Below are 27,336 nucleotides of genomic sequence, written 5' to 3' on the forward strand. Positions count from 1 at the left end.
GAGCTTAATACAATCGTCGTAACTCCTCCTGGAGGCCAGAGGAAACTATATATTTTTAGAGATTTTTCCTACTTAACATAAAGTAAAAATCTTTGTTGTATAAAACTGTTGAATTTATTAAGATTGAACAAGAATCCTTCTTTAAAAAAACATCTGACGTAATGGTTCACGTTGGAAATCGCTATCATGTAACGTATTTGATAGATTTAGGATGATATCGAATGTCAATGAAACAATCAATAAACAACATTAAAAAGAAGACCTTGAATGAATCACAGCTGCTGCCGCCCCCACCCCAAATGGCTATTGTAGCATAGTGAAACCCGGGGTGGGGTTGGAAGGGGGAAGAGAGCGCCACTGGGGCTGCAGTATGTTGGGCTGTTTGCCTATTAAAGCGATATGTGAGTTGGGTTCAGAATGTCGTGAAAGAATTTGGTCCATATGAGAGAGAGATTTGGTACATGCATAAGATAAACGTTGGTGTAGTATGAGGTTCAAAGAAAAATAGATATGTTATGTGTATGTAACTTGATTATTTTTTTATCCAATTTGTACAAGCACAACTAGTGAAATTGATATCTTACATTATTAATTTATTCTTATTATATGGGACATAAGTAATAATCTTATTGGAGGACTACACAAGGTCCCGGCATTGCTCCACATAAGATTGTGACACTACCATGGGCAAGCCTATTTACCTTATTCTGTTCTATGTATCGAACAACATCATAATAAACCATAATTTGGTCATTAAACCGATTTATCAGCTGCTGACTTCCCCAATCTATTAATGTCATGATTTAGGAGATTAGTACGATAAGTACCAAAAGAATAGCCGAGCTTGTTAAGACGACTTACAGCTTGTCGTCTTCAAAACGTACGCCCAAGGTACATAAATAGCGAGGATTTTCACTTCAATGGCCATGTTAATGAGTACACAAAGACATCCACGAATCATGGAGAACAAAGGAAACCCAGAATTTCCCTCAACTGATTGATGATTCTGTATACCGAACTTTGGTCGTTAAGCAAGTCGAACTACAGGCACTGGTATTACACATAGGATGTAGTCTCATGGGGAATATAACTTGCGGAGATCGTATTGCTACATGTATTCCCGGGCACACGGGGAAGAATAGTCTTACACTGAAAGAAATAGGGGTGAACCCATCAGATCCACCCATATTTGACTTCTTCCCACAGGAAGGGACGGAAAATGCACCGCACCTCGGGCATGCTCTTGAACAGCAGCGCAGCACATACGCACACGGCAGCGATGGCCACCAGTGAGACCATCGCTGGTCGGGCCACAAGGGATGTTCTCATGGGTCCGCACGGGATCTTCTGTTCACACAATTTGCAGTGCAGTCTTAACAGTCCAAGTTCGGTCTTGTTACTCTCCAAGCTGAAAGGTTTAGCTGATCTTGGCCCTTCTAGCGGTTTCTTGGTGGGGAAATCGAGTATTACGTGCCCTCTATCAGATTTTCCAATGGATTTTCTCTGGACTAGATGTATATAGGAGTAGTGACCTCGTAGGCAAGCATAGTCATTAGGCGTCAAACCCGAGTCATCACGAGCACTCTTCCATGCTTCGATACCAACCTGAATCAGAGCAGATAGCATCACTTTGTCATTTGGGGCACAATGTGAAAACATTAAATGTCTATGAATTACAAATCAGGCCCAGTAAGTGATTCAACCCCCGTGGTTCCCCAACCAAATTTCAACAAAAACTTCTTGTGATAGGACATGCTCAAAATTGTGCGGAATAAACCTTCACCTCTTTAAATGACACTAAATCGAGGTTGAAAGGGTAGATGAAGCAAGAAACTGTCCAAAAGACAGCTAATGACCTCGAAGGAACAGTTGATCTATTGTTCAGTAATGAGCAAAAACTACAAGGCAGGACACAGAAAGTAGTGACTTTGTGCATAATGAAGAAGCTATGTCATGACGTTTGAATTTCAAAATTCAATGAAAAGCATATATAGAAAGAGACAAGGAGATACCAATAATGGATCATTTGTTAGGGCATCCAAGACAAGTTCGAATCCCTTGCTACTAGCTGCAATATGAAGAGGAGTCAAACCAGCAGGCCCAACAGCATTTGCTTTGAAAAAGAAGTTCCTGCGGTTCTCTGGAATCTGTTGCGCTTGCTCCAACCCTGCCTTATCTGAACCTTCACGCGGAATGTATCTTAATAGGAACTCTACCATTGCCCGACAATTTCTCCGCACAGCCCTATGGAGGAGATTCATATCCAACATTGCCAGATCTATGGAAGGATGTTCACCAGCATCGACTACTCCATTGAAACAAGTTCCCAGCAGTTTCTTTACCACAGCACACCAGTCATGCTCCATTGCGAACTCCATTAGCCACTTGAATCTTCTAAAAGGGAAAAGACCCACGTTGTGATCCAAGGCACCAAGCCTATGCTTCGCCTGACTTCGGTGCAGAAGCCAACCGATTTCATTTACAAAATCGAGGGCTTTGCTCCTGGCTTCAGCCATTTCAGGTTCCTGCTTGATGTCAAGCGGGGTTTCAAGTGCCTCGATTTCACTCTCAAGCATACGGATCTCAGAGCACACTTCCTCCTCCGCAACAATAAATGGAAAGAAACTACAGCTAAGACCATGGTCTTCAACCTGTCAATATGTAATCCTCATGTAAGACAACTCACTAGTAGTTCAAACTCGCATGAATTTCATATTTACATATCAGACTAAAAGTTATCTTTATGCCTTCCACAACATGAGTCTCAAAGGTGAAAAAGGGGCAGAGTTGAACGGGTTCTCTTCTGCAATCTTATGTTGATGATAAAGGAGAAGGTGTCTCACAATGCAAGCATGTAGACCATCTATGATAGCATCCATCTGAGGATGAAAACAGGGAGGGGATGCTCATATGGGAGCCAAAATGCCCAATCTAAGCACATCGACTTGGGATATAGACATTGATATTAGAATTTGCTGGCCTTATTAGACCAGAAAATACTGTACAATGATTCCTCATGGTAATATTCATTAGAGTCCACAACACACCCTTCAAACTGCGACAAGAAAACAGTTCATGGATGGCTTGAAAGAATGCGAGCATGAGATGCTTAGCAAATGAAAAACACAATGTGAAGGAGTATAAAACAAGACAGTAATGAAACCTCAATAAACCCTCTCCCGCAGGTTTCTGGGACAGAACAACGGAAGCTGAGGAACTGGATTTCATCATCCTCGTCCTCATTAATTATTTCAGCTTCTTCGGTGAGGCCACAAAAGCTTTTTTGAGCAAGAAATTTCCCTTCTAGGGCACAGAATAACCTACAAACAACTTGGGGAAATAAGTCTTATGAATTAGCAGAATATATCCACTAAATTGATATCAAATATTGTTTAGAATCTTATTACCAAGCAGCATACAATTGGGTACAAGAAGCAGATAAATAATCCGTGCAAAAGGAAAAAAAAGGTACTTTGAAGTGGTCTTGAAAAGGTTGAAGCCTTTGACCACAAACTCAGCACTCTGCATTACTGATACAGCAATGGGTTTGATGCTTAAGATCTTGCCACTATTATGACCCAAAGGCAGCGGGGTCTCCAAAATGATTTCACCTGCAGCACAGTTTACAAAATTTAAGATTCTTTTGGCCCTCGGATTTTCAATTTGTTATTGAGACTGTTGGAGAAGGAGAAAGAAGAAGTACGATATGAGAACTCAAAGGGCTCGATCAGAGACTCCAAATGATTATGCATGAAATCCATTGACAAAACAGTAGCATAGAGAGAGAATTGAGTGAACTTAATCTATCAGACTAAGGCAATCACTTACCAAGAAACAATTGGATCCACACAATGTCCCAAAAAAGAAACACATACACACATTCGCGCATAGGTCCCATGAATTTTCTTAACTATGATCTTATCTTCCACATCAATTGGATCCACACAATGTCCCAAAAAAGAAACACACACACACATATTCGCGCATAGGTCCCATGAATTTCCTCAACTACGATGTTATCTACCACATCATCTATAGAGTGAGTCTTCTCAATATATTTTTAGAGAGAGAGAGAGAGAGAGAGAGAGACCGTTGTAGACAAATGACACAAAATCTTGCACCCGTGTATAAATCCACCCTGTACGCCAAAATGAATCATTGGATACATCCAGAAGCTTTCTTAATGTGGAGCCCAGATTCTGGTGAAGCTTCATCAAGAATGGTAGCATGATTAAGTTTAATCATCCCTTTCTCACAAAACAGATGAGACGGATCTTAACTTTGCTTCACAACAAAAGCATACCTCCCTCCACATGGTCTCCTCAAGACAAAGATAAATGGACAATATGATACATCCAGGCCTAATATAGCTTTCCATGTCAGTAGGACTGTGAGCCAACCAGCTGAGGATCTGGAAGTTCCAAGATAATTTTCACATAATCATGCCACCAATTTGAGGGTACTATAAAAAAACGAATAAATTAGACAAAAGAACTTAAGAAGTATGCAAAAACCTGTGTTCGCAGTGCAAGAGGAAGATCATTGGGATCTTTTCCAAACAGTTTGAAGACAATGCGACCTGTCCGACACTGAAAATTTGCAACAAACTATGAGCCCAAACATACCATCTTTCCATTTAGATCATTCCTATTTAAAGTTAAGCCAGAAAAGGGCAAGCCAAACAAGAATTTATGAGACCTAATGCACCTTCTTCAAAGCCTGCTTTGAATATTAGGCCCTTAGAGCCTTAGATTGAGAAACAAATTGGAGTGACAATGCAAGATAGTAATCTGCACCGCAGTAGCAAAAGTCCTTATTGCTTTTCCATTTTTCAGGGATGTGCATGCAAACATAGATGCTATCGACAAGCTTGATGAAAACAATTTCGAGAAGAGGGGGAAACAAACTGACTCAGGATGCAGAGCCAACCAATATATAGTCCACTTCGCCAGCATCATAAGAAAGGAGAAAATTTACCTCAGCCTCTCCACTGGAGCTAGATGGAGACTCTGTAGATGTTGAGTTCGAAATTGAACTAGTATGAGGTGGACTTGATTTGTTGGCCCCTTGACTTGCCTTCATAAGGCTTCCAAAATAACCGGTTCCTGAATGTTCTGGAGCATTACACGTTTGTGTATTCACTAGAAATCCTAGCGTATCCTCATAAGAACTATTTAAGTCAATGTTCTTCATTCTGATTCTCTGAGATGTGTCATTAGATACATGTACTCTAGCAAAACGATCATCTCTTGTCAGACACTGGCCTGTGGACTTGAAAACAGTTCGAGGTTGTTGATTTCCATCCCCAGTACTATCTGTACCCGTTCCTTGTTGTATCAAATCAGGCGCAGATCGTAACATCTGATGTCCATCGGGCCGAACAGGGTCTTGAAAATTAGTCTCAGCAAAAATCATAGAAGCTTTTGCAGATTCAGGATCATCCGGGGTTACATCTGGGACCTTATCTGGAGAACTGTCCAATGCACCTTTAGACTCCTGAAGTAAATCGGATAATCTCTGTCCATCAATTGTACTGGCAAGGTTCCTCAACAGGTGAGACAGCAGGTCCTGATCCTTTGTAGGATCTAAGTTACTTGCTGCAAGTCAGAGGAGACAGGAGTGTCAGCTTTATAGAATGAAAATTAGCACAAGAATGAAATAGATAAATAGTCTCAAGTTATGCACAAATCATATATTCCATTGTTGTATGAGCTGTAGATCTGTATTTAACGTGATTTAGATGTGGTGATTTCAGCAGTAAATCATAATAAATAGCTGGTTAAGTTCTCTATGTATTCTTCAGAACTGTGATACTGAAATAGAAATTATAAGAAACAGTGTGAGGAAGTAAAACCATGAAATGACAAGAAAGAGTCGACACTTATTGTCCATTTCTCGCACCTGTATCAAAAAGCACCATCCTCACACTAAACAGCAGTTACAGGCTTACAGCACAAAGTAGACATAGCCTAGGTTATGGCATAAGAGAACAAATCAGGCATGCTAAGAAGTTCTTGTCCCAAAGAAGTCCGCAACGAATTCACACACGGAAGGAATACTTTAGCTATAAAACAGATGGATTACCAATGTTCAGACAACCACCAGTAGTGACAAGAACTAGGAAAGGATGGAACTACCCAAACTGACACGTAGGAAAGGATGGAAAACAGTCCAATTCCGAATACAAATATTAATGTTCTTAATCTCCTTGAAGATGTCATTTGCAAGTAATCTTCATAAAGGTGGATCATGCTGTTAGCATTTTCCCATTACCACATGCACGTAAATTCTAAATCTAACACAAGATTTTTTTCACCCTAAACAAAACCGCGTATGCGCCCCACTGGAAGTAACTGTTTAACTTCTTACCAAAAACTTTAGAAACCAGACATCATCAAAGATGACTACGAGCAGAATGCTGATCAAACCGGAGCAGCAGCCAGTACATCAATTTAATCAGGCCATTGCATACTAATCCTCAAGATAAGTATCTAACGGCGCATTTACCATTTCTTTTTTTGGTATCCCTAAGCTATGCCACATATATGAAGTAGACGGAGAGGAGGTCAACTACTGACATCAACATCAGCCCAATCAGATTCGACAAGAATTCTTCCATGCAGCTGAGTGTTCTCCTCAAGAACTGGTTAGGGAACATCGCAAAAAGAAGATCATAGTATAAGTACTTACAGTGCATATTGGAAAGTATCCTAAGGAGATTAACCAAAAGATAATGGCTACCCCTTTCGTCACCGAGGGAGCTGCCACTAGCTACAAACTCAGGACGCGTCTTCCTCCTCCTCCTATTATGTCCTGCCAAACGCCTACGACAACTTCTCTTCCCCTCATCGAACTCTTGAAGAATGTGAAACCTGACCACAAGTAAAAGAAAGTTGCATCGCATCTAACCAGGAAGAAAATTTTCAGGCAAAATAAACTACCAGAATGAAAGCTATTAGCTGCAAACTCAAAATGAATGCAATAGACATTGTTTTTAAATGGCTATGGTGCCGAAATTGACAATTGTCACTGCTGTCAGCTCTGAAATCCTTTTCATCTATTTCAATCAAATAGGTTGTCATCAGACCAAACTAACCTGCTACACTGCTGACAAAAGCGCTGTATAACATTTCCCACCAGTGCTTCGCTGGCTTTAGAATGCATTTCGCAAACCTTGTGCCTTCGGTGGTAATCTTTCGCACTGCTAAGATCCACCCTGCAACCCTCCACCTGACACGCTGGACCATTTGGAACGGGCCCTACAGATTTGATCTTCTTCCCACCCTTCATACTCGAATCTGTGATAGGATACCCTTGCCCACCAATATTCAGATTAAGACCCCCCGCTTCATCATCCAACCCTTCATCCTCAACCACCACGACTCTTCTTCGCTTCTCAGCTTCCCTTTTTCCCGGCTCATTCTGTACATCCTCCAGAACAGATGAGGAACACTTGTTAAAATCAGCAGTAGCCAGATTATCAGGCCTGACCGGAAAAAATTGCCTACTTCTGCATTCGGATTCCATGGGATTCAAAGGACTTGCTGTGAAAAGGTCACCGTCCCATCTCCATTCATTGGGATCCCACTCTAAACTCTTTTTCCCAACAGAGTTCAAATCAGATGCCATAAGACCAAAGTGTCCTTTTTCTTTGATCCTAGCCTCCATCTCATTAAAACTACACAGTTTCTAGATTCAATCTGACCAGATTACAGTTCCACCAGAGCGAAACCAACCAAATGAGCAAGCATGTGTAAACTACTTATCAAGAGTTGCATTTCAAGTAAAAATCAGTCCACTTAGTATCCACCAACTTCAATCCCCATGAAGCATTCCTGATCATCCTCTCAATGCCCTAGAAAACCCCTCCCCCCCCCAAAAAAAAGGGAAAAGATCAAGGTGCCTACATTCAACGCAAATGAGAGCTACCCATTTCTCCAAACTCCCTGAATTGCCTAATTACACACTCGAATTCCCTCAGTCCCCACCAAAACCACGATTTTCCAAAACCCTTTTGAATCCTTCATAAAGTTCATTCGAATCTAGCGTCAAACTTCAGCTCAGCCGCGGACAAATCCTCAGCAAATACCCAAAGGAAGAGCTAGAGAATACTTATTCAGTCAACAGTGAAAGGAGCTGGTGACTTGCTGGGGTTCGCCGATTGTGGAGATCGCCGGAGAGTATGCTGAAGACAAACCGTGCCTCGAGAACCAACAAGGAAGGCAAGTCAAGAGGAAGATGGTAGAGAGATGTTGAGAGAAACAAGTGATTTTTGCTTTTTAATAATTGGAGGGGGAGAAGAGTTGTACGTGCATATGACATTATAAATTTCCCGGAATCCAATTCCACCCGGTTCAGGCAGTTGTTGCCATAGTACGCCTTATATTTTCCACACGTATGGATTTTTCATTTCCTCTTTCTTTTTCTTCCAGAAAGCAATAAAAGAATAATAATAATAATAATAATAATAATAATAATTATTATTATTATTATTATTATTATTATTATTATTATTATTATTACACATCACTTGTAAATATCAAATAAATTTTAAACAGAAATAATTAAATGTGAATTTTTTTTCCATTGTAAGTATTAATTTGTTGTTGAAGTGCGGTCGTGTATTACTTATATATGAAAGAGATATATTCATTAGAAGTCCTAAAACTTGTCTCAAAAATAAAATTGAGCCCTAAATCTTATAGAAAGTGCGATCGAGTCTTAAAATTTGTCGAATTGATGCAATCGAGTACTTGCGTTGACCCCGATCAATTCGACTAACGGAAAATGTTGATGTTGGCCTTTTTTTTTTTAATATCTTCTCTCTCGTATGTGGCGATGACGTGGCTAAAACGATTTCGTTTCGGATCAAGTCTGATTTATAATATAATATTTATTTAAATTGATTTAAAAAATAATGTAAATTAGAAACAATAAAAATACAGAAAAATATTTTCTCGAAAGATTTTTTTTCGCGAAACGGAGGGAGCCTAAGTACTGATTTGGCTTAATTATACAGAATTGCAAAAGGGTGCTCCCATTAAAAGTATTTTGACTTTTGCCCTACGATTTGGTCAGTTAATGTCAAACATCCTGTTCTTGCGGTCTACACCGTCATTGGGGGTATGCCCTCTTCGCAAGTCGTGTTTCGTTGGAATCGTATTCCGGAGTTTATTACCTCAATTTCAACTTTTCCTTTTGAACGACTTCATTTTGTAAAAAAAAAAAAAAAACGAATTTGTGAGGACCATGCAACGCACAAATCAATAATCGCAGTGAAACGCAAAATTGGTGTTCCTCATTGATAGAACACTTAAAATATTAAATCACACATTTCATCTAACGGTTTGAGTTCTTAGAACAGTTGGATGTAGTTTCACGATATTTTTCACATGTTATCAAAGCGGGAGATTCTGAGTTAAAATTTTGGTGGGTTGTGATTCATACTTCTATGCGATTGGAAAACATGTGTGTCCCGTTCACGCTAAGTGGGCGGGAGTTCGGAGGAGCCGTCCCAACGAAGGTCTCAAGGGGGCAGCATTCCCTTGATATCAAAAGGCTTTTTTCGATTTAAGCCCGTAATTTTTTATTAGTAGTTTCTGTTTTTGCTCATGAATAACTACTACTATATATATATTCTTTTTCATTTGTAATGGAGTGATGTAACAAGACGCGCGGGGTGCTAATTATAGTGAAATCTTCTACTGGATGTGGTTCCAGTTTAAGGGTAAATCAGGATAAAATTTCGTATCTCGATTTCTCTTTCTTGCTTAAATTTTACTTTGATTTGATTGTATGCTGAATCTTAAACCAAAAAAAAAAATCTTATACTCATTTTGCATCTTTTCATAAACCATTGCTCTCGCGACGTGTTTGTCCCGTGATTCCTCAGCGAAGCTTTTTTTTTTTTCAAACATTTGTGTCCCATCTCATTTGGCACTTATGCCGGACACGACAAGACATCGAGACGAGTTGAATTTTTTGAGGCTGGAAGTCATACAATTGTAGATGGGAACAGAACGAGGCTCGTCCGTTCTTCTTCAAAACCTAAGTTCTTTGCATGAACCGATCATTTTTAAAAGAAGTTCGCACTTAAGTAATCGTTTTTAAAAAAAAAGAATTTTAAGACATTTAAGTGGTCATTTTTAAAAATGATTATTTAAGTACTAATTTTTAAAAAAAAATCACCTTAATTAAAAGCAGCCCGTCACTCAAATATAAAAAAAATTTTAACATTTCTAGTGTTTTTTAGCCTAATAGCTTATGTATGCAAATGGCTGATTTTCCCAACCCGCTTGCTAAGATCCAACATTTTTTTTGTATAGTGCTCCACTTTCCCAACCCACTTGCTAGTCCAACATTGCTTTTTTTTCTTCCCGTTTTTTTTTAAGTTAAGGATTTTGTTAAAAGAGTATTTTCATGACGCCTTGTTAGGTATATTTGATGAACAAATGTCTTGCTTTGAAAATGACAAATCTGTCGTTAACCGGATGTTCAGACGAACTCGCCCACGGCATTCGCCCGCAAAACCGTCTTTTTAAGGACGAGTAAGTCCATGTTACGCATGTGCATTTCGAGATCAGGGAAACAACCCACTGACCTCATGAATGAAGTAAGGCAAGCACCAAGATCCTGACGGATGGCCCAGATAACATTTTTTTTTAAACTTAGCGACGCGTAATCGATAGACATAAATCTGTCTTAACGACCAGATTAACATCACGAGGTTTCTCTTTTGACAAAAGTTGTGAGACCCACCTCGATTACCTAGGGGATTGAAATTTTCCTCAGAAAAAAATGTGATTTGGTCGGGTCATGTGAGTGGAGCATGGGTCGATGGAGCCCGATCTGAAGAGCCGGGACCAACTCCCATGTTCGTACTCTGATTCTCATTCCCAGTCCCATTCTTTCTTTTTCATGAATCCGATCTACTTCGGAACATTAGCGCTTCTGTTGAGCATCGAATACGCGACTGGGAATTTTGTCATCCGAAAGTATCAACATAAGGACCGCAAGAAAATCGAACGGGGTTGAAAATGATCAAAACGTAATTTAGAGGGTCTATTCGGCCAAATCGAGGAGTAAATTTGAGAAACTTATATAAGGATATGCACATCCGAGATCCGGTCGAATAATGAGAATCAAACCGGACCTACCTGCATTGGCAAGAAAGAGAAGGAACATGTCGTGCCGAGTTGGGATATCGCATGATTTCCCGATTGCTGGACAAAATCCGTGTAATCCGTCGTAGGTGCACCGATGGCCCAATAATTCTACATTGAGTTATATGGATATAAGACTCAGAAATGCATAAAAGCCAGATAGGACGCTACGATTACGTCTTCTAAAATGAGCTTATACGCATTGTTCGATACATCATACTTGAAATGAGTTATCACGCGTCGTCAGGTACGTTGTACTTAATAGCATAGTAGTACAAATATCGATATTTCTATAGTTTGTGGAAGCCGACAATGGGTTTTTCATACAAGAGATTCTGATACCTTAGTGCATAGAATTCACGTAGCACTTGGATCTAAATATAACCAAATCTAGCTACTAAGCATTTGCATCATCACCGCCTCCTGGCTGGCTCCACCAGCCAAAGCTACGAACGATTCATTCCTGTCTCTAGGAGAAAAGTTAAAAAGTGTCTTGTCTTTCTCGACTAGAGGTGGTCATACATCGTAGCCTAAGTTCTTCGCAAATGACGATTGTAGTGAGGTCACAGAGGAGGGCGTGTGATTTGAGACATGGGCCTTCGTGATGGGCCTTTCTAGTGGGCTCAATCTTATTTTGCAGCGGGGTGGGACAAGGAGATAAACGACCCGTTTCGTGCTAGCGTTGGGCCATTCAATTACAGCCCATGAAGGTTATTGTAGAATTTACTCATGGGTGAGTGAGACGGACCGACTGAATCAAAAACTGCCATACACCCCATAAATCCAACAATAATCTTCAAATCTAATTCTGCACTCGTTGAGTTGAACTTGAGCTCCTAGGCTTTGACCTCATTCGTTGTTTAGAAGATTTTCAGCTTCCCACAAACACGCACCACAGTCAGATTGTGTCAACATCTTATTGCACGCTCCATGGCCGCGACAGTTGTAGCACCTATTGTAGTAATCGTAACCTCGGGGTTGGTGTTGTATCACACAGATCATCCATAACAACACCTTTGTAGATGTCATAGTCATCGACCAAACCATACGGTGCAAAACAGCAATATGAAGAGGAGGGTCACCACATTTTGCAATGTCTTCGTGTTTTGGCTCTCTACCCTCACTTTTTCTCTCTCTCTTTTTGAATAGAAGCTCGGTTTATGTGGTCTATATAAGAGACGCTTCTCTAATAGGTTTGTCTACCAACATCTAGTTTATGAATTTGGTGGAAGGCTGTTTTGGATCTTGCAAAGCATGGACTTGCATTTTTGAGAGAAACATTATATGACTGTCTGAGTTACTTGACGGCAAAAAAGCTTTTCCGGGGGTTTCCCGAATTTGAAATTTGTCGGTTCTATTTCTTGATGGGAGCAGAGAAGGGAAATAACTTTAGTATGTGTATGTGTCTATATGTATATTCATGTATATATATCGGACAGACTTATCCTATTGATAACACGGTGAAATAACATGTTCAATCACGATGATGGAAAACATGAAAATTTGCATGCATTTATTTTGAATAAATTTAATTAATGATCTCTATGTCTGGATGTTATTTGTCTCTCTCCATGCAACGTTCAGTTTCGGCAATCGATATGGAAAATGACTTGAAATATTATATGGAGATTCTCTCTTCTACAAATTTATTTTGTTATCCTTGTTTGAAAGCATCCGGGGCATACAATTTATCATTTGTTCCCAGTAAAACAATAAATTAGTGCCTCGGTTCCACGATAGAAAAGAAAATTGTGAATTTAATTAGCCATACTCGTATATCTTGCGTCACCACAAAGCAATGTGGCCTGCAAGGCTTCTAAACCAAATAGACGATGATGATTGACGTTGCTCGATAAATTGTAATCTGGAGTTGTCTACAGAAACACAAAGCTTGTGTGATATGTAGAAAAAAATTCATTATCACAAATTATGGAAAATTTATTGATTACATGACAAATCAACAAAGACCTGTTACTGCAATATGGAAACTCTTTTTGACTTGCCGTTTTAATTATTCCGGTCTAGGAAAAAGAAAAAAAAAAATTCGGAATAACTCTTGTCTCTTGTCAACACTTATGTTGCGTTTGGTCGTTCGGATTTCTAGTCGGGATAGAACTGAATAGGATATGATAAGAAATCCAACGATTTTATCATATTCTATTTACTATTTGGTGAAATGCGGAATTAAAGTCGGATAAGCAGGGGCACCCATTTAATGACATCAGCGTTTTAAATAAACTCATATAAAAATTGATTAATCCCACGCAAAGTATATCAAAGTAACAGCAGTTAAACATCAATATAAGCTGACTTACCGGCATCATGAGTAAGTGCAAACAATTTAATATTTGATCCATCTTAACAATCTCTGGCTCAGTTTGTACTTAATTCGTGAGAATACCAAGATGTTTTACAGAACGTAGTTTCGGAAGTCAAGCAAAAAAAAGAGCCGATGATACCGGTTGCATCCTTTACCAAGCTTACTAAAGCCTCTCTTAATGGGCCCCACACACATAAACACGTGCCTCTCTTGAGCAACACTCAACATCAAAGTAAACAACCAAAGTACTTTGTTAGACAAACTTCCCCGGAACATAATCTTTTCGACCCGCTAGGCACCATGAATATTTTGGTACGCTGATTTGATATTTCTGTAAGCCTGTAAATGACAAGGTTGGCGCAATTTATTGAGCTTGGACCATTTACAAGTCATCTACACAAGCACTCGTGCAACATGGATTTTCTCTATGCATTGCAGAAGATGGAAGTAAATTATGACAGTCGCCTTTGCACCGGAACACGTAGTAGCGCCTGCGAACACGTTATCATTTTTAGAACTTGGAAAAAAATTATTTAAAAAAAAAAAAAAAAAAAAAAAAAAAAAAAAAAAAAAAAATAAAAAAAAAGTGCTATGTTGATAAGTCGTAACGTCATCTCGGCATGAGCCTTAACTATTCAGTAAAGGGGTAATTTTCGTACCTAACTATGCAATTTTTAAGTTGGGTTTGCGCATCTACACGATGGTCACATACTTTGCCGACGTTATCCCCAGCCCACCCAATGCACTTGTCACAATCTGCGAGTGCCAATGCTCCGATTGCAAGCCTCATGGCCTTAGACGTTGCGAGAGTGGGCATAGTATTTGTACCTGTGGGTCGATGTACCTATGCATAAGTCATCCATATAACTTTGATAGATAAATTGTCCAAAAAGTCCTAAAAGTATTGACGGAGGCCAATTCAATCCTAAACATTTCAATTGTGTCAATTTAGTCATAAACATTTAGACGATTTTTCAATTTAGTCATAAATCTTTCAATTGTCTCAATTTAATCCTAAATCTTTGGATAATTTGACAATTTAATCCTAAATACTTTGCCAATTTATCAATGTAGTCCTTCCGGCCTAATATCCAAATTATAGGCTTACGACTAAATTGGCAAATTTTTAAAGATTTAGGACTAAGGCTGCATTTGTTTCACAAAAACCTCAAGATTTGAAAAACATTTTTCCATAAAATAATCGCTTGTAGCCCTCGTAAAAATGAATAAATGAAAAATATTTTTATCACCCCACGAATATAATTAGGCATAAATTATTGTCGACAATGAAAACATTTCCCGTTCATTAATTTCCCTGAACGATATAGCCAATCAGTTTTTGAAGAATATTTTTCAAATTTTGAATTTTTTGTGAAACAAACGCATGCTAAATTGGCAAATTATCAAAAGGTTTGAAACTAATTAAATTGGCATAATGAAAATGTTTAGAACTAGATTGGCTATCATGCAATAGATTTAGAATGTTTTGGACAATTATCCTCACTTTGATAGCTAGTAAAGACCGGATCAAACGTACGTCTGCTGCATGTTCTATACACGGGCAACATATCGAGCACAAAGTAGCCCTACGATGATGATTTTCGCAACATAATGTGCGGAACTCATGATCTTGCTCTCTCAGCTTCACTTTTTTTTTTTTTTTTCCTTTGCTTTTTCCTGGATTGAAGATCGAAGGGGTCTGGTCTACGTATATAAATGAGGTTCTTCTCACAGTGTTCTTCACCAAGTCTAGCTTAGTAGCTTAGGTGAAAATAGGGCTCTATTCTTGTTATATGTAATGGCATCCTATTACAAGATGACTTCATCTCTTGCCACAACTTATGGGTAAGCCTTGCAGTGAGGTAAGTAATCTCTTTTGAAAAGAGTGAGACACAATTCTGAGATGCCCTCCATTACCACAGGGTCTTTTTAATCCTTGTAATAAGGAGAATCTCGTTCTGAATTTGTCACAAGAAACCAATCAACATACGTGTAAGCCAGCAAAAGAAACCGTTAACCGAGAAACAAACCGTATGAATAACACAATAAACTGAACCATATCGATTCAGATCGGTTTATCGGATTTGGGGTTCTTTTAACACTCACTGCAATACTCTTCATTTCCCCCAAATTGTCATGAAACTCTGTTTCTCAGTCTCATGTATGTATGGAGCTGGCAAGATAAGGATATGCTGGAAAAATCAGAAGATAGAGGAAGAGCCTCATCTATACAACAATACCAACGGCAAAGACATCCTACAATCATGCCATTTTCCACTCCTGAAAAGAGAGGAGAATAAAAAGATTGCCCAATACCACAATCATATATTGCAATTCAAATCACAAATTCCTAAAATCTCAATCAAGCGCTTCTGCTCTCAGCTCCTTGATCATGATTATCGCTGTAAAGCAGAAACGAATCTGCAAATGCAGAGAGAATGCCATCAGCTAAACACAGAGATCGCGAACCCCTTCATCCAAACATAGTGTCATTGATTAGCCCCGTTCTCTGTGCCCAGCATTCCTCCGAGTGTCTGACCTTAAATCTGGAGCGTCACTCTGATCCGTTGCAGAACTGGATCTCCGAGGCTCTGTCTCTGCAGCTCCAGTCTGACTCCTCCGACGCCTTCGATCCTGAACTTGCCAAAACTCATCATTAGGCAAAGGTTATATAACTTTAATTAGAGAGAGATGACTTGTGGAAAAGTAGCTTGTTTTACAATTACACATAAACCACTAGCGCACGTTTTCAAGAATGATCCACCATTCGGATTATCTTTTTCCCCTGCAGACCAACTCAATTCTGCAACAAGTCACTGAACAATGTCTTGCAGACCAAATTTTGGTTTAGATTTAAGGTATGTCCTTCTCTGAAGACACTTACCCTTGCATGTTTAACATACTCTAGGACTTGAAAAAAAAAATGTCTTAGCAAATTCCAGAAAACCACCTCAATGAAGTAATATGCGTGCTTTGGCCCAGAAAATAAGACGTATTACACGAGCAATTTCAGAGCACTCAATGGTGTCATCCAACATGGTGTCATACTCACTAAAAACTCACTGGCATTTTTCTTTGACATCCTATTTTCAAGAAATCGAGACTCGGAATCGTTCATACTAGCTAAAAACTCACTGGCATTTTCTTCGACATCCTATTGCAAGAAATCAAGATTCAAATGAGACTTCAGAAGTTAAGAGTCCAACCTCTCGGGGTATTGGGTACTCCTCCGACTCGAGCATCCGGACGACTTGACTCATTTTTGGCCTTTTCTCAGCATCAGGATCAACGCATCTCAAAGCAGTCAGAAGGGCTCGTTTAAGGGCGCTTGTTGATGGCTTTGTCTCAATGTTCGGGTCCACCACGTCTTCAGAACGCCTGCTTCCGACCATCATCTTGAGCCAGTCAACCAAATTCACCTGAAAAAGACCAAAAAGGATCAACTCTGACGTCAATTCAACCTACTAAAAGGTGCTGCTGCGGAGACAACTTGCAGATAGATTGGTCTGATCATATAAATAGGACTTGTCATTGTAGTTCATGGGAACTCCTCGCTTGAATAGAGAACAGATAATTTTTGCATACCTCGGGTGCAGGTCGCCCATAATCTACAGGATCTCGTCCAGTAATTGCTTCCAGAAGGACCACTCCAAAGCTGTAAACATCACTTTTCTCGTTCAATAGCCCAGAGTTGGCATATTCTGGTGCTACATACCTGGAAATGTTTCAAAGTGTATGGAGAAATGTTTCAAAGTTGACAGAGGAATAAGCAGGAATCGTCCACCATGAAATTGACAGGGATTTGGTTGTCGGAATCGTGTAAGGAAATAACAACTAACCCAAAAGTTCCCATGACTCTAGTTGTGATGTGACTCTTTCCAGCACCGAGCAGTTTTGCCAGGCCAAAATCAGATATCCTTGCATTAAAATCATCATCAATCAGTATATTGCTCGACTTGATGTCCCGATGTACTACCTTTGGGTCAATTGCCTCATGTAAGTAAGCCAATCTGCAACATTTAATTATGATTCAGAATTAGAACAAAGAAAAACCCTATAAAATGCAAATCTGTCATGAGATAGATATGCTAATGACTTACGCCTTGGCAGTGCCCAGGAGAATCTTCATGCGAGCTTCCCAGGTAAGATATCCATGGTGACACATGGCTCCATGAAGCCATTGCTCTAGGTTTCCATTGTTGACATACTCATACACCAACAACCTACAGCTCATCAAAGAAAATTAACAAATGAGCAAACACAAATAACCCATTCTGATTCTGCTGCTCCATCTTGTATAAATCAACAGAATGTTAATAGTTGCTGAAAATCTGGCCCTAGAGCAAGACAAATAGCCTAAATTACAAATTCATTATATTAATGCAGGAGCCAGCATGCATAAGAAAAATCATACCCTGCAACTAGGGTCATCAACAACAACAGTGCCTTTACCCACTAAGAGATACAATGTGCATTTGACCAATATGCTGTAGTTTGAGTTGTCGTCAACAACAGAGCCTTTATCCACTAACTAGGGCTGGCTATGTGGATCGATTTATGTCATTGAACTATCAAGTTCTTGAATTTGAGACCATTTGAAAATGCTCTGAAGTCAATATTACTAAGACAGATCCAGAAATCTATGTGCAATACCTGTGTGTTCCTTCAATGCAGTACCCAAGGAGTCGAACCAAGTTTTTGTGCCGCACATGACCAATGGCCTCAACTTCTACTCTGAATTCTTTCTCAGCTTGCCCCCTACAAAAGATATTTTATTAGAAAAGCACGACATCATTTGCTTAATCCCACATGATGAAAATCTCCAAAATAACAGACACAAGCTAACACCCGACGTACAGATTGTTGAGGAGCTTCTTGACTGCCACAGGTGTCCCATTAACCAGACGACCACGATAAACAACTCCATACCCACCCTCTCCAATGATGTTTTCCTTGGAAAAGCGACCGGTAGCTACATCCAGATCTCTTAAAGTAAACCAATGGCCCCAACCTAGGTGGGAGAACTCCGGCAGACCAGAGAGAGGTGAAGGTGCAGTTATTGGATGTGAGGAAGGCTGGTAAGCAGCAACTTTCCCATGGATTCCCTCCAACTGAGATTTCATAGCCTCCTTTTCAATGTTGGTAAAAGAGCCTGATTGACTGCCGGTATCTCCATTCTTGGAAAGGACCAATGCCTTCTCGGAGTCCTTATCGCTGAACTTATCATTGAGCGTCTGAATAATGCCTTCATGGGAAACAAAATTATTTGCTGAAGCCTCATCAATGCCAATCTCTTTTATCTCTGAGTCCTTAGGAATTTGGGTAAGAGGAAGAAGGTTTTTAGCCCTTCTGGATTTTTTGCGAAGGCTAAGGCAGAGAGACAACGCCATGATTATTAAGACAAAGACTCCAAAAAGGATTGCTACCAATTCCCACACCTTGAGACCAAAAACAGAAGTTTTCTTCAACAGTTCCGCGTTAAGGTTCGGGGGCATAACTCTGTAGTGCCTGTTAGATAGTGAGATAGAATACAAAACTAATTAGTGGAAGTCCACATAAAGATCTTGATTAGCACAAGATTATATAGTCTATGATCTCATAAACATTTTAACTTCTTGATAGACACTGCGTATTTCCAGAAACTATAGCAGGGGGCAGATATGAAATAAATGATTCTCAAGCCCTTGATAACTATATATCTATGAAAAATTCACATGGGGAGTGGTCTTAAAATTACATCATTATAGACCCTACCAATTCTCACACTGCCAAAACCGACGGACTGGTATCAATGAGAGAGAGAGAGAGAGAGAGGAAGGGAGGGAGCAGATTAGATGGGAAAATCAGAGGGCACAAGTTGACAATAACCAAACAAAAGAGCTGAACTTCACAAATCCGGGAAACACAAAACTTGAAATTTCTGTATCCAGCAAAATGTAATAGCAAATTGACCAACAGATAATCACCAAATGAGACACCAGATGCATGATAAACAGGATTGCATACGAATGTCAACCTTCTCAAATGAGTACCTGGTCTTGAAACTGGTTCCCAATGCCTTCTCAACACAGCCCACCGCTGATAACGAATCAAAAATTCAAACCATACCCAACTCCGAAACATAAATAAAGCTACTTGTGCAAGTTTCAAGACGAGCTCAACGTCAATGAAAACAAGGACTCTCTTCAAGCTCTTCTCTGGGTTTTCTCTACTGGCCAAAAGGGTCTCCGACTCTCAGCTCAAAACCCATGCTTCTTTCGAGTCCTCTCAGACTCTCTCTCACTTTTCCTTATATGACCCCGACAAAAAGAAAAGAGAGGGTCAGAGCAACAATCCGTTCTTGCCTGTGCAGGCAGTTAACGGGAGAAAAACACAAATGAGAGCCAAAAAGGCACAGAATTTTAGGAAATGGATACGGAACGAAAGAAGATCCTGGGAGGGGGTTATCTCAGATGAAGGAGGAGTGGAGTTGTCAGTGGTAGGTGATCGAGAAGGGGAAAATGCCTTGCATCCGTCACAAACATATAAACATCGCCGCAACGTTTTCAAAGCTGAGGCAATGTCAAAATGGAAACTTTCTTCGCCTGCTTCTTGATTCGATGTCCTTTCTCCTGTTGCTGTCCTTTCCTTTTCCCTCTTTAATTTGATTTTGGTATTGGAGGTGACAGATAATCAGACACTTGATTAGATTAGTTATAAAAAGAAAACTATTTGCTTGCTGGGTGTGGGGCCCGTCTTTTGTATTATTGTTATTGTTATTATTATCATTACTATAGAAAAAAAAACCCCAATTAATTTCTCCAAATCTAATCTTTCCACTCGTATGGAATGGGATTCAGAGAGAGAGAGAGAGAGTTAAAAACAGGGTGTTTGGTTATGACTAGAAGGACAAACAATCAGTGTGCTAGTGTCAAAGGGGTGAATTAGTGGAAAGGATGAGAGGTCTAATTTGTAGATGGGACATCAAATTTACCTTTGCAATTTTAGACAAGTTCATTATTAGCATTATCTCCGGTCTGATTCTCGATTCCGGGGTGAGACCGGACAAGAGGTGCTTGGAATTGGATAGATCGGTCCGATCCGATTGCCGGGCGATCTAGTGAAATCGATTGCATGTGCTTGAAATGCATAATTATGTTTTAAATGTGTAGAAACATCTGGAAAAATTAAAAGTCTAAATGGTTTCTCTAAAAGTCAAGAAATAAAATAAAAAAAATTGGTCCAGTCCGAATGGACGGTTCCACCCCTAAAACTAGAAACCGGATCGACAATTACCTGGAATCGGGAACTGGACTGGCACCCCCTGAAGTTCTTTTTGCTCACCCCTATCTTTCCCAAACAACATATGGCAATCCTCGCATATACTTGGAAATACGTCTAACGAGTTATGCATAAGAAGACAATGCTTTTTATAGGTAATTAGAAAAAGAAAGTGTAAGGCGATAACGTGCGTTGATTTATTTCCTTGGAAGTTATAATGGCGAGCCGTAAAAAACAACACTAGTCCTCCATTGAATATTAGAACAGTAAACCCATTTTTGTTGTTCTAATTACATGGTGAAGTACTTAAAAATGACCGGAGAAAAAAATACATACGTATAGATATACGTATACATGGAGATATTTATGAGCAATTGAGGAATGCATCATGACTCAGGAGGTAAGTAAAACTGGGCTTTCAGTGGTGATGGTCTTTATTGTACTTTCTCTCTAGACAGTTTATTTATTTATTTCGTTTGTATTTATTTATTTATTTATTTATTTTTGCACATTTCAGTGTTTTCTTGCTTCAAAGCAAGGTCCCTTCTTGTTGATGATGGTGAAATTACGAGTACCTTTTCTGTTTTCTCCTCTTTGACAGCAATGTTACTGTTACTTTGAAGTTACGAAATAAAGAAAAGAGAGGCGCGATCAAACATTCCATTGGCACTGCTTTTGGATGTGCATTCCGATTCAGTCGAGTTACATGCCCAATTTGCTCATTTTTAACATGAAAAAATGCGAAGAATTTGTCATCGGGGGATCAAACTAATGTTGACAATTGATTTGGCTCGGCTATGCACACTAGAAATTTTATAAGTTTTCGTGTTGATGCATAACATGCACTTTCATGCCGTTTCATCGAACTATCTCATTCGTAATCCCAGAAAAAAAAAAAAACTTGCATTTTCGATCTATGTGGATTGATCCAGCTTATGGACTGCATATTTTGGTAATCGATCCTTATTCAAGACTCATCGTATTAGATTTTCTAAATATGTTTATATATATCCGCATAAAAAGAAAAATTGAGCTAGGCGCATATGACAATATTTTTGCGTAGCGAAGCATCTTGCCTCTATCTATTTTGCCCTAGGAATTATTGGCTAATTACTACTCCTTCAAGGTTTCTTTTCTGTATATGAGTATAATAAAAGGTTGAAAAAGTCAAGTGAGAGAATATAATGCACATTGTCGAGATGCATGTGGGGATTGTGCTAAAAAAAATATCACATTGAAGAACTAATGTAGTGTGGAGCAGCTAATATATCCAAATTGGCCTATAACTCAATGGCTTAAAATTTTTTAGTGACGGTGATTTAACTGAATATGTTGATGAGTTCGGACTTCGGCATCCTCTTAGCGATCTCCCTGGGTGAATGATATCGGACTTTTGCCGCGCGCTCCCCTTCGGCAATCTCCCTAGGTGAATATATCGAACTTATGCCGTGTGCTTCCAACCCATCTGGCTATTTTAATATGCTTCCCGATTTTTCTTTAACTTTCTTCTTTCTCTTTTTTTTTTTGCCGACACTTATTTCCCACCCCCCCCTTTTTTTGTGGGAGGGGCCTGCAAAGTGTCCAGCTAAAATACTGGTCTTCTGCTAACTTAAGACAAATTCCTGCTTTGACGGTCAAAAAGGATTAAAATAATGAAATCGGTCTATTTAATTTAGAAAATTTCGAGAGGCCCCATAAAAAAAAAAAAAAAGAGTAAACAGTACCGGACAAATGGCTCTTTGTTGGAAGTAACTAAGCTTAACTAACGCGCTTTCGTAAAGTTAAAGTGGATTACATAGCCTTTAAATTAAACAAATGGACTAATCACATTGAATCCAACCGGGTTTCAGAAAGTTTTGGATTTCGATCCTTTTACCTATTTTAGCATATTCGTCTCCCAATATTTATGTTGTAACATAAATATAACGTAGGGGAAGGAACGGAAATCTAAATACATTTTTTGGATAACTGGTACGTCCACAACCAGTATGGAAAACCCTTGCATATTCATCATTGGATGAGTCTCGTGTGAGTTTGGAGTTAGTTTTGTGACCGGATTTTTTCCACACGTCAACAATCGGCAGAAGGACACCGCAAGTGTCAATATATGTGTACGCCGCCCACTTTGGTGCCAATATTTTTTTTTTGAACCGTTTAAGTGCCAAATCGAAAAAAAAAAAAAAAAAAAGATCACTCAAGTGTCAATGGTGAGAAATTCGAGCCAAACAGTCCACGTGGAATTTTTATTATGTTTTTTTAATTTTATGTGGATTTTTTAAAAGGCAACCCACGTGTAATTTTTTTTTTTAAATGGCCCATGTGGCAATTTTTTTTTTAGAAAATTCACTCCACGTGGACTTCACATGGACCGACTTTTACAAATTAAGCTAATTTTTAAAAAGAGTTAAATTAAATTTAAAAAAAAAACCTTCTTTGCATAGCAGCGAGGGTGGGGGATAGGCTAGCGGGGGTCACCGAGCCCTGATTAGTGGCTATCAACCCCTGCCAATGGCTACCGAGGGCTTGACCTTACAGATTTGGCGAGATCGAGCTTTACAGCAGCTGGGCAAGGCGGATCTCCCCCAACAATAGCCAAGCCCGGCCAACGCCGGGCAAGGTCTGCTTCGCCCAACCCCGGCCACTAGTCAAAGCTTGGTGACCCTCATTGGGCCATCCCCCACCCTCGGAGGCAAGCCCTCACGCTACAACTTTTTTTTTTTTTAATCTTTAGCTTATTTTTTAGTTTTTAGCTCATTATTATTTTTTTAATATTACGTGAAATTATTTATTAATTTTTGGCTTTTTTTTAATTGCTAACTGTGATCCTTTGGCGAGCCACGTAAACATCATGTAAAATTTATGGCGACGCTCACTGGAACCGGCACTCAAATAATAGTTTTTTTTTTAAATGGCATTTAAGTGATAAAAAAAAAATATTGGCATCACAATAAGTGCCGTACATAAATATTGAAAGTTCGGGTATCCTTTTGCCATCAACAATCAGATGGGTGCGTAAATTATTCATTACATCGGCAGTGGACCTATTGTAATCGAATTCATCCATACGTTAGTGATTCAATCGTTAGCGCGTAAATTGTTTCTCACATCGATAGTAGATCTAATGAAAATCCAAACTATTTTAGTGGACCTAAAAAAATAGTTTTTTTTTAAATGGCATTTAAGTGATAAAAAAAAATATTGGCATCACAATAAGTGCCGTACATAAATATTGAAAGTTCAGGTATCCTTTTGCCATCAACAGTTAGATGGTGTGTAAATTATTCATTACATCGGCAATGGACCTATTGTAATCGAATTCATCCATACGTCGGTGATTCAATCGTTAGTGCGTAAATTGTTTCTCACATCGATAGTAGATCTAATGAAAATCCAAACTATTTTAGTGGACTTAAAAAAATATTTTTTTTAAATGGCATTTAAGTGATAAAAAAAAATATTGGCATCACAATAAGTGCCGTACATAAATATTGAAAGTTCAGGTATCCTTTTGCCATCAACAATTAGATGGGTGCATAAATTATTCATTACATCGACAGTGGACCTATTGTAATCGAATTCATCCATACATCGGTGATTCAATCGTTAGTGCGTAAATTGTTTCTCACATCGATAGTAGATCTAATGAAAATCCAAACTATTTTAGTGGACTTAAAAAAATAAAATAAAAATAAATAATTATGCCAAAATAGTAGTAAATGAAGTGTTCTCCACTTTGACACGCTTGAGTTCACGGAAGTAATCTTTATCAAGGTACGTGTACGAATCACTCTTTCGGTGCAAAGCTAGGGTTTCGTGGCATGCATGCGTACAAAAGTAGTTCTTACTCAATATTACTCAGTACAATATCTTGTCATTATAATGACTACCCACCAGCATATTTGACGAACGCATACACATTGCCTTCATGGCTTCAAAGGAAGTCATTAATTTATCATTTTTATTATTATTATTTGTTATTACTACAATCATCATTTACTCAATGATGAAAGCGACATTCGCTTTTCATAATTCTCCCCCCGCGTTATTCATCAAGTCTTATTCCACTTTTTGTCACTTTAATTCGCAACAAATGCATTTGAATTTGATCAGCTGCGTGCATGGAAAGCAAAGAATACCCCCAGGAAATGATGCGGGAAAATATTGCTTCTTTGATTAGGAAATCTTAAACAACGTGAAGCACATTGGTGTGAGATCCTCATGAATTGGTACACTCCATATTGCTAAACCCTTGCAATATGCATGCACCGAAAAAAAAAAAAAAAAGTGATCGAAAGCACGGGAGTTCGAATCACCTCGAAACTGCAAAACCTTTCAACAGTCATATGTTCCGGGATTAGGTCATATATGTAATAGACATGCTCAAGAGGTATTTCTAATCACCAAAGCAAAATTTCTCGCACAACCAGAAGATGAGCCATGTCTCAACCTCGCTCACCGGCCTCGACAGTGAAGTACCATGTCGGGAAGAGCCATGTCTCAACCTCGCTCACTGGCCTCGATAGTGAAGTACCATGTCGGGTTTATGATTCCGCAATCCATCTTTACTTTTCCCAATATATTTGAGAAATCTAAATCTAAAGACTAACGGCAAAAAAAAGTTCGATAACCCCCAAATGCTAGTATCAATTAGGTCTAGTAAAATAATCTTTAGGTTGCTTCTATCTATGTAATTTGCATCTGACCAGAGGCATGCTTCCAAGAAAGACAAGATCCTCTCCCGCTTTTTCCTTTTCTCTTTGTTTTTTTTTTTTTTTTCATACTTTTCGCGAAAAAGGAAATTGTCATATATTTAAATCAACATAAATGGATACATGCTTGCAAGTTCCTAGAAGGACAAGAGTCAACCTAACGAGCTCCAACCAAGCAAATCATAGTATGTTGCCAAATTTGAAGAAATTAATAATAAAATACTCAACCACCTTTGAGGTTTCTTCACACCTGCCCTTTTCTTCTAGGGCAAAACGTGCAAATCAGACCCCAGTTCCCCCAAATTAAAAATCGAAATATAATTAAACATTTTACATTGCCTTATGAATTGATACATAAGAAAGAAAAATCTTTTTCCTTTTCTTCTTATCGAGTTCAAACAAAGCTGCGGCTTGTGACTCGTGGATTATGTGGTGCATGAATAATGCAAAGGGCTCTAATGAAAAACATTGGACCCACCAATATAAAAATGTCAATAAAAATTCATCATATAAAGATGTGAATAAATAATTTCGCAGTATGGTACGAGCAAGAATCTCTGATGTTGGAAGTTAGGTCTAGGGAAGCCTCCAGGGAAGGAGCCGCCGGTCTCCTCCTCCTCCTCCGGCCGGCGGGTGGTTGAGACGTCAAGAATGTCCACCGGCCATGTCATGACAATTAGGGATTGATATGTCTACGAAAATAATGAGTATTATTATATGATTTGTTTAATTATGTGAAGTAGTGGTTGAGGCAGCAATGTGTTTTGCGGTAGTTAGGTGGTAATATCAAGCCGTCTAATTAGAAAGATGTTATGTGATTCATAATGATTAGCCACATTTCAAATCACTCTTCTTCTTTTTTTCCTTGGACTGTCTCCTTCAGACCCCTAGAGGGGGAAAAAAAGAAAGATAAAAGAGAGCTAATCATTTTGGCATAACAAACTTAATTGTCTCCACCTAATCCTCTTGGTGCTATTAACAAAGTGAGATTAGAGGCCCGATCAATTGATTGGCATATATCTCATGTATATATTGTCAGGACCACACAACCTACATGTCTGAAAAGTTCCTGGACGTGCAAAGGAAAATTATTTAAATAAAAGAGACAGAAGGAAAATAAAAAAACAAAGTAGCTAACGAGATTGAAAGGTATTAATATAATATATGTTGCGAAAACAAGTTATCGCACGTAATAATAAGTACAACAAGAAAATAAATCTAACACTGAATTGACGTGAATTGGCTGATATGGCATATTCAGCGGGGACAACGCCATAGGATTGTGTTGTAGATTAAGTGATATAACGAAGGTTATAACTGTGCTCGAATTAATTCAAGCACTCTCGATATTTCTCAGCCCTCAATTATACCCAATGACCTCACGATACTTAGTCCGACACTGTTTCTCACGAAACAATCATTCAATCTCCTAAAGAATGCCTAAGATCTTCCCCACAAAATTTAATCGGCTCCAACACTGTGGGATTGATTGAAGATATGATGTCACGAGCACATGGTAACACCACTCACAACACATAACACTCACAAGGCAATTTAGACCAAACGTCTACATAATAATACTTCTACAACAAAACATTAAGCCCCTGCCTTTTTGGGCGACTCCACGGTTGCCTAATAAGGTGAAAAGTCCCCATTGGACTTTCCACGTTTACGCCAAGGCTTCGACTACGACTTCATTTAGAAAAAAAATTGATTATATAACAGTTTTTGGATGATTGTAAAATTCGCAATCTATTTTTGCCACAAAAAAATAACTAATAATTAATTAAAAATTATTGTGGGGTCCACTCTTTTAAGAATTTTTGCCTCACAACATACTATTATTCTCACTGTCACCAAAATACTGTTGTACTAGCAAAACCCT

The 27,336-nt window shown here is 38.9% G+C and overlaps 2 protein-coding genes across 4 annotated transcripts; both read right to left on the minus strand.

Moving 5' to 3' along the window:
• Positions 1 to 889: 889 nt before the first annotated feature.
• On the minus strand, positions 890 to 8,287 carry LOC115747764 (squamosa promoter-binding-like protein 1). 2 transcript variants are annotated; one of them, XM_048273300.1, is made up of 10 exons: positions 7,097 to 8,287; positions 6,691 to 6,872; positions 4,978 to 5,597; positions 4,515 to 4,589; positions 4,304 to 4,411; positions 4,091 to 4,199; positions 3,473 to 3,611; positions 3,164 to 3,320; positions 2,013 to 2,651; positions 890 to 1,605 (listed from the first exon to the last, which is right to left on the minus strand). In XM_048273300.1, exons 1-10 carry the CDS (start codon positions 7,666 to 7,668, stop codon positions 1,174 to 1,176), a joined length of 3,033 nt encoding a protein of 1,010 aa, XP_048129257.1. In that variant the 5' UTR covers positions 7,669 to 8,287; the 3' UTR covers positions 890 to 1,173. The 2 variants fall into 2 exon arrangements, with proteins under 2 accessions (XP_048129257.1, XP_030539897.1); XM_030684037.2 differs by having other exon boundaries at positions 4,091 to 4,208.
• Positions 8,288 to 15,569: 7,282 nt separating this feature from the next.
• LOC115747773 (probable receptor-like protein kinase At5g18500) lies at positions 15,570 to 20,070 on the minus strand. 2 transcript variants are annotated; one of them, XM_030684058.2, is made up of 9 exons: positions 19,515 to 20,070; positions 18,340 to 18,990; positions 18,136 to 18,240; positions 17,583 to 17,705; positions 17,322 to 17,492; positions 17,068 to 17,197; positions 16,689 to 16,901; positions 16,022 to 16,116; positions 15,570 to 15,903 (listed from the first exon to the last, which is right to left on the minus strand). In XM_030684058.2, exons 2-9 carry the CDS (start codon positions 18,975 to 18,977, stop codon positions 15,879 to 15,881), a joined length of 1,500 nt encoding a protein of 499 aa, XP_030539918.1. In that variant the 5' UTR covers positions 18,978 to 18,990; positions 19,515 to 20,070; the 3' UTR covers positions 15,570 to 15,878. The 2 variants fall into 2 exon arrangements, with proteins under 2 accessions (XP_030539918.1, XP_030539917.1); XM_030684057.2 differs by having other exon boundaries at positions 15,570 to 16,116; positions 19,515 to 20,068.
• Between the last annotated feature and the right edge of the window lie 7,266 nt (positions 20,071 to 27,336).

Source organism: Rhodamnia argentea, chromosome 1, assembly GCF_020921035.1.
Source record: "Rhodamnia argentea isolate NSW1041297 chromosome 1, ASM2092103v1, whole genome shotgun sequence".
NCBI lineage: Eukaryota > Viridiplantae > Streptophyta > Magnoliopsida > Myrtales > Myrtaceae > Rhodamnia > Rhodamnia argentea.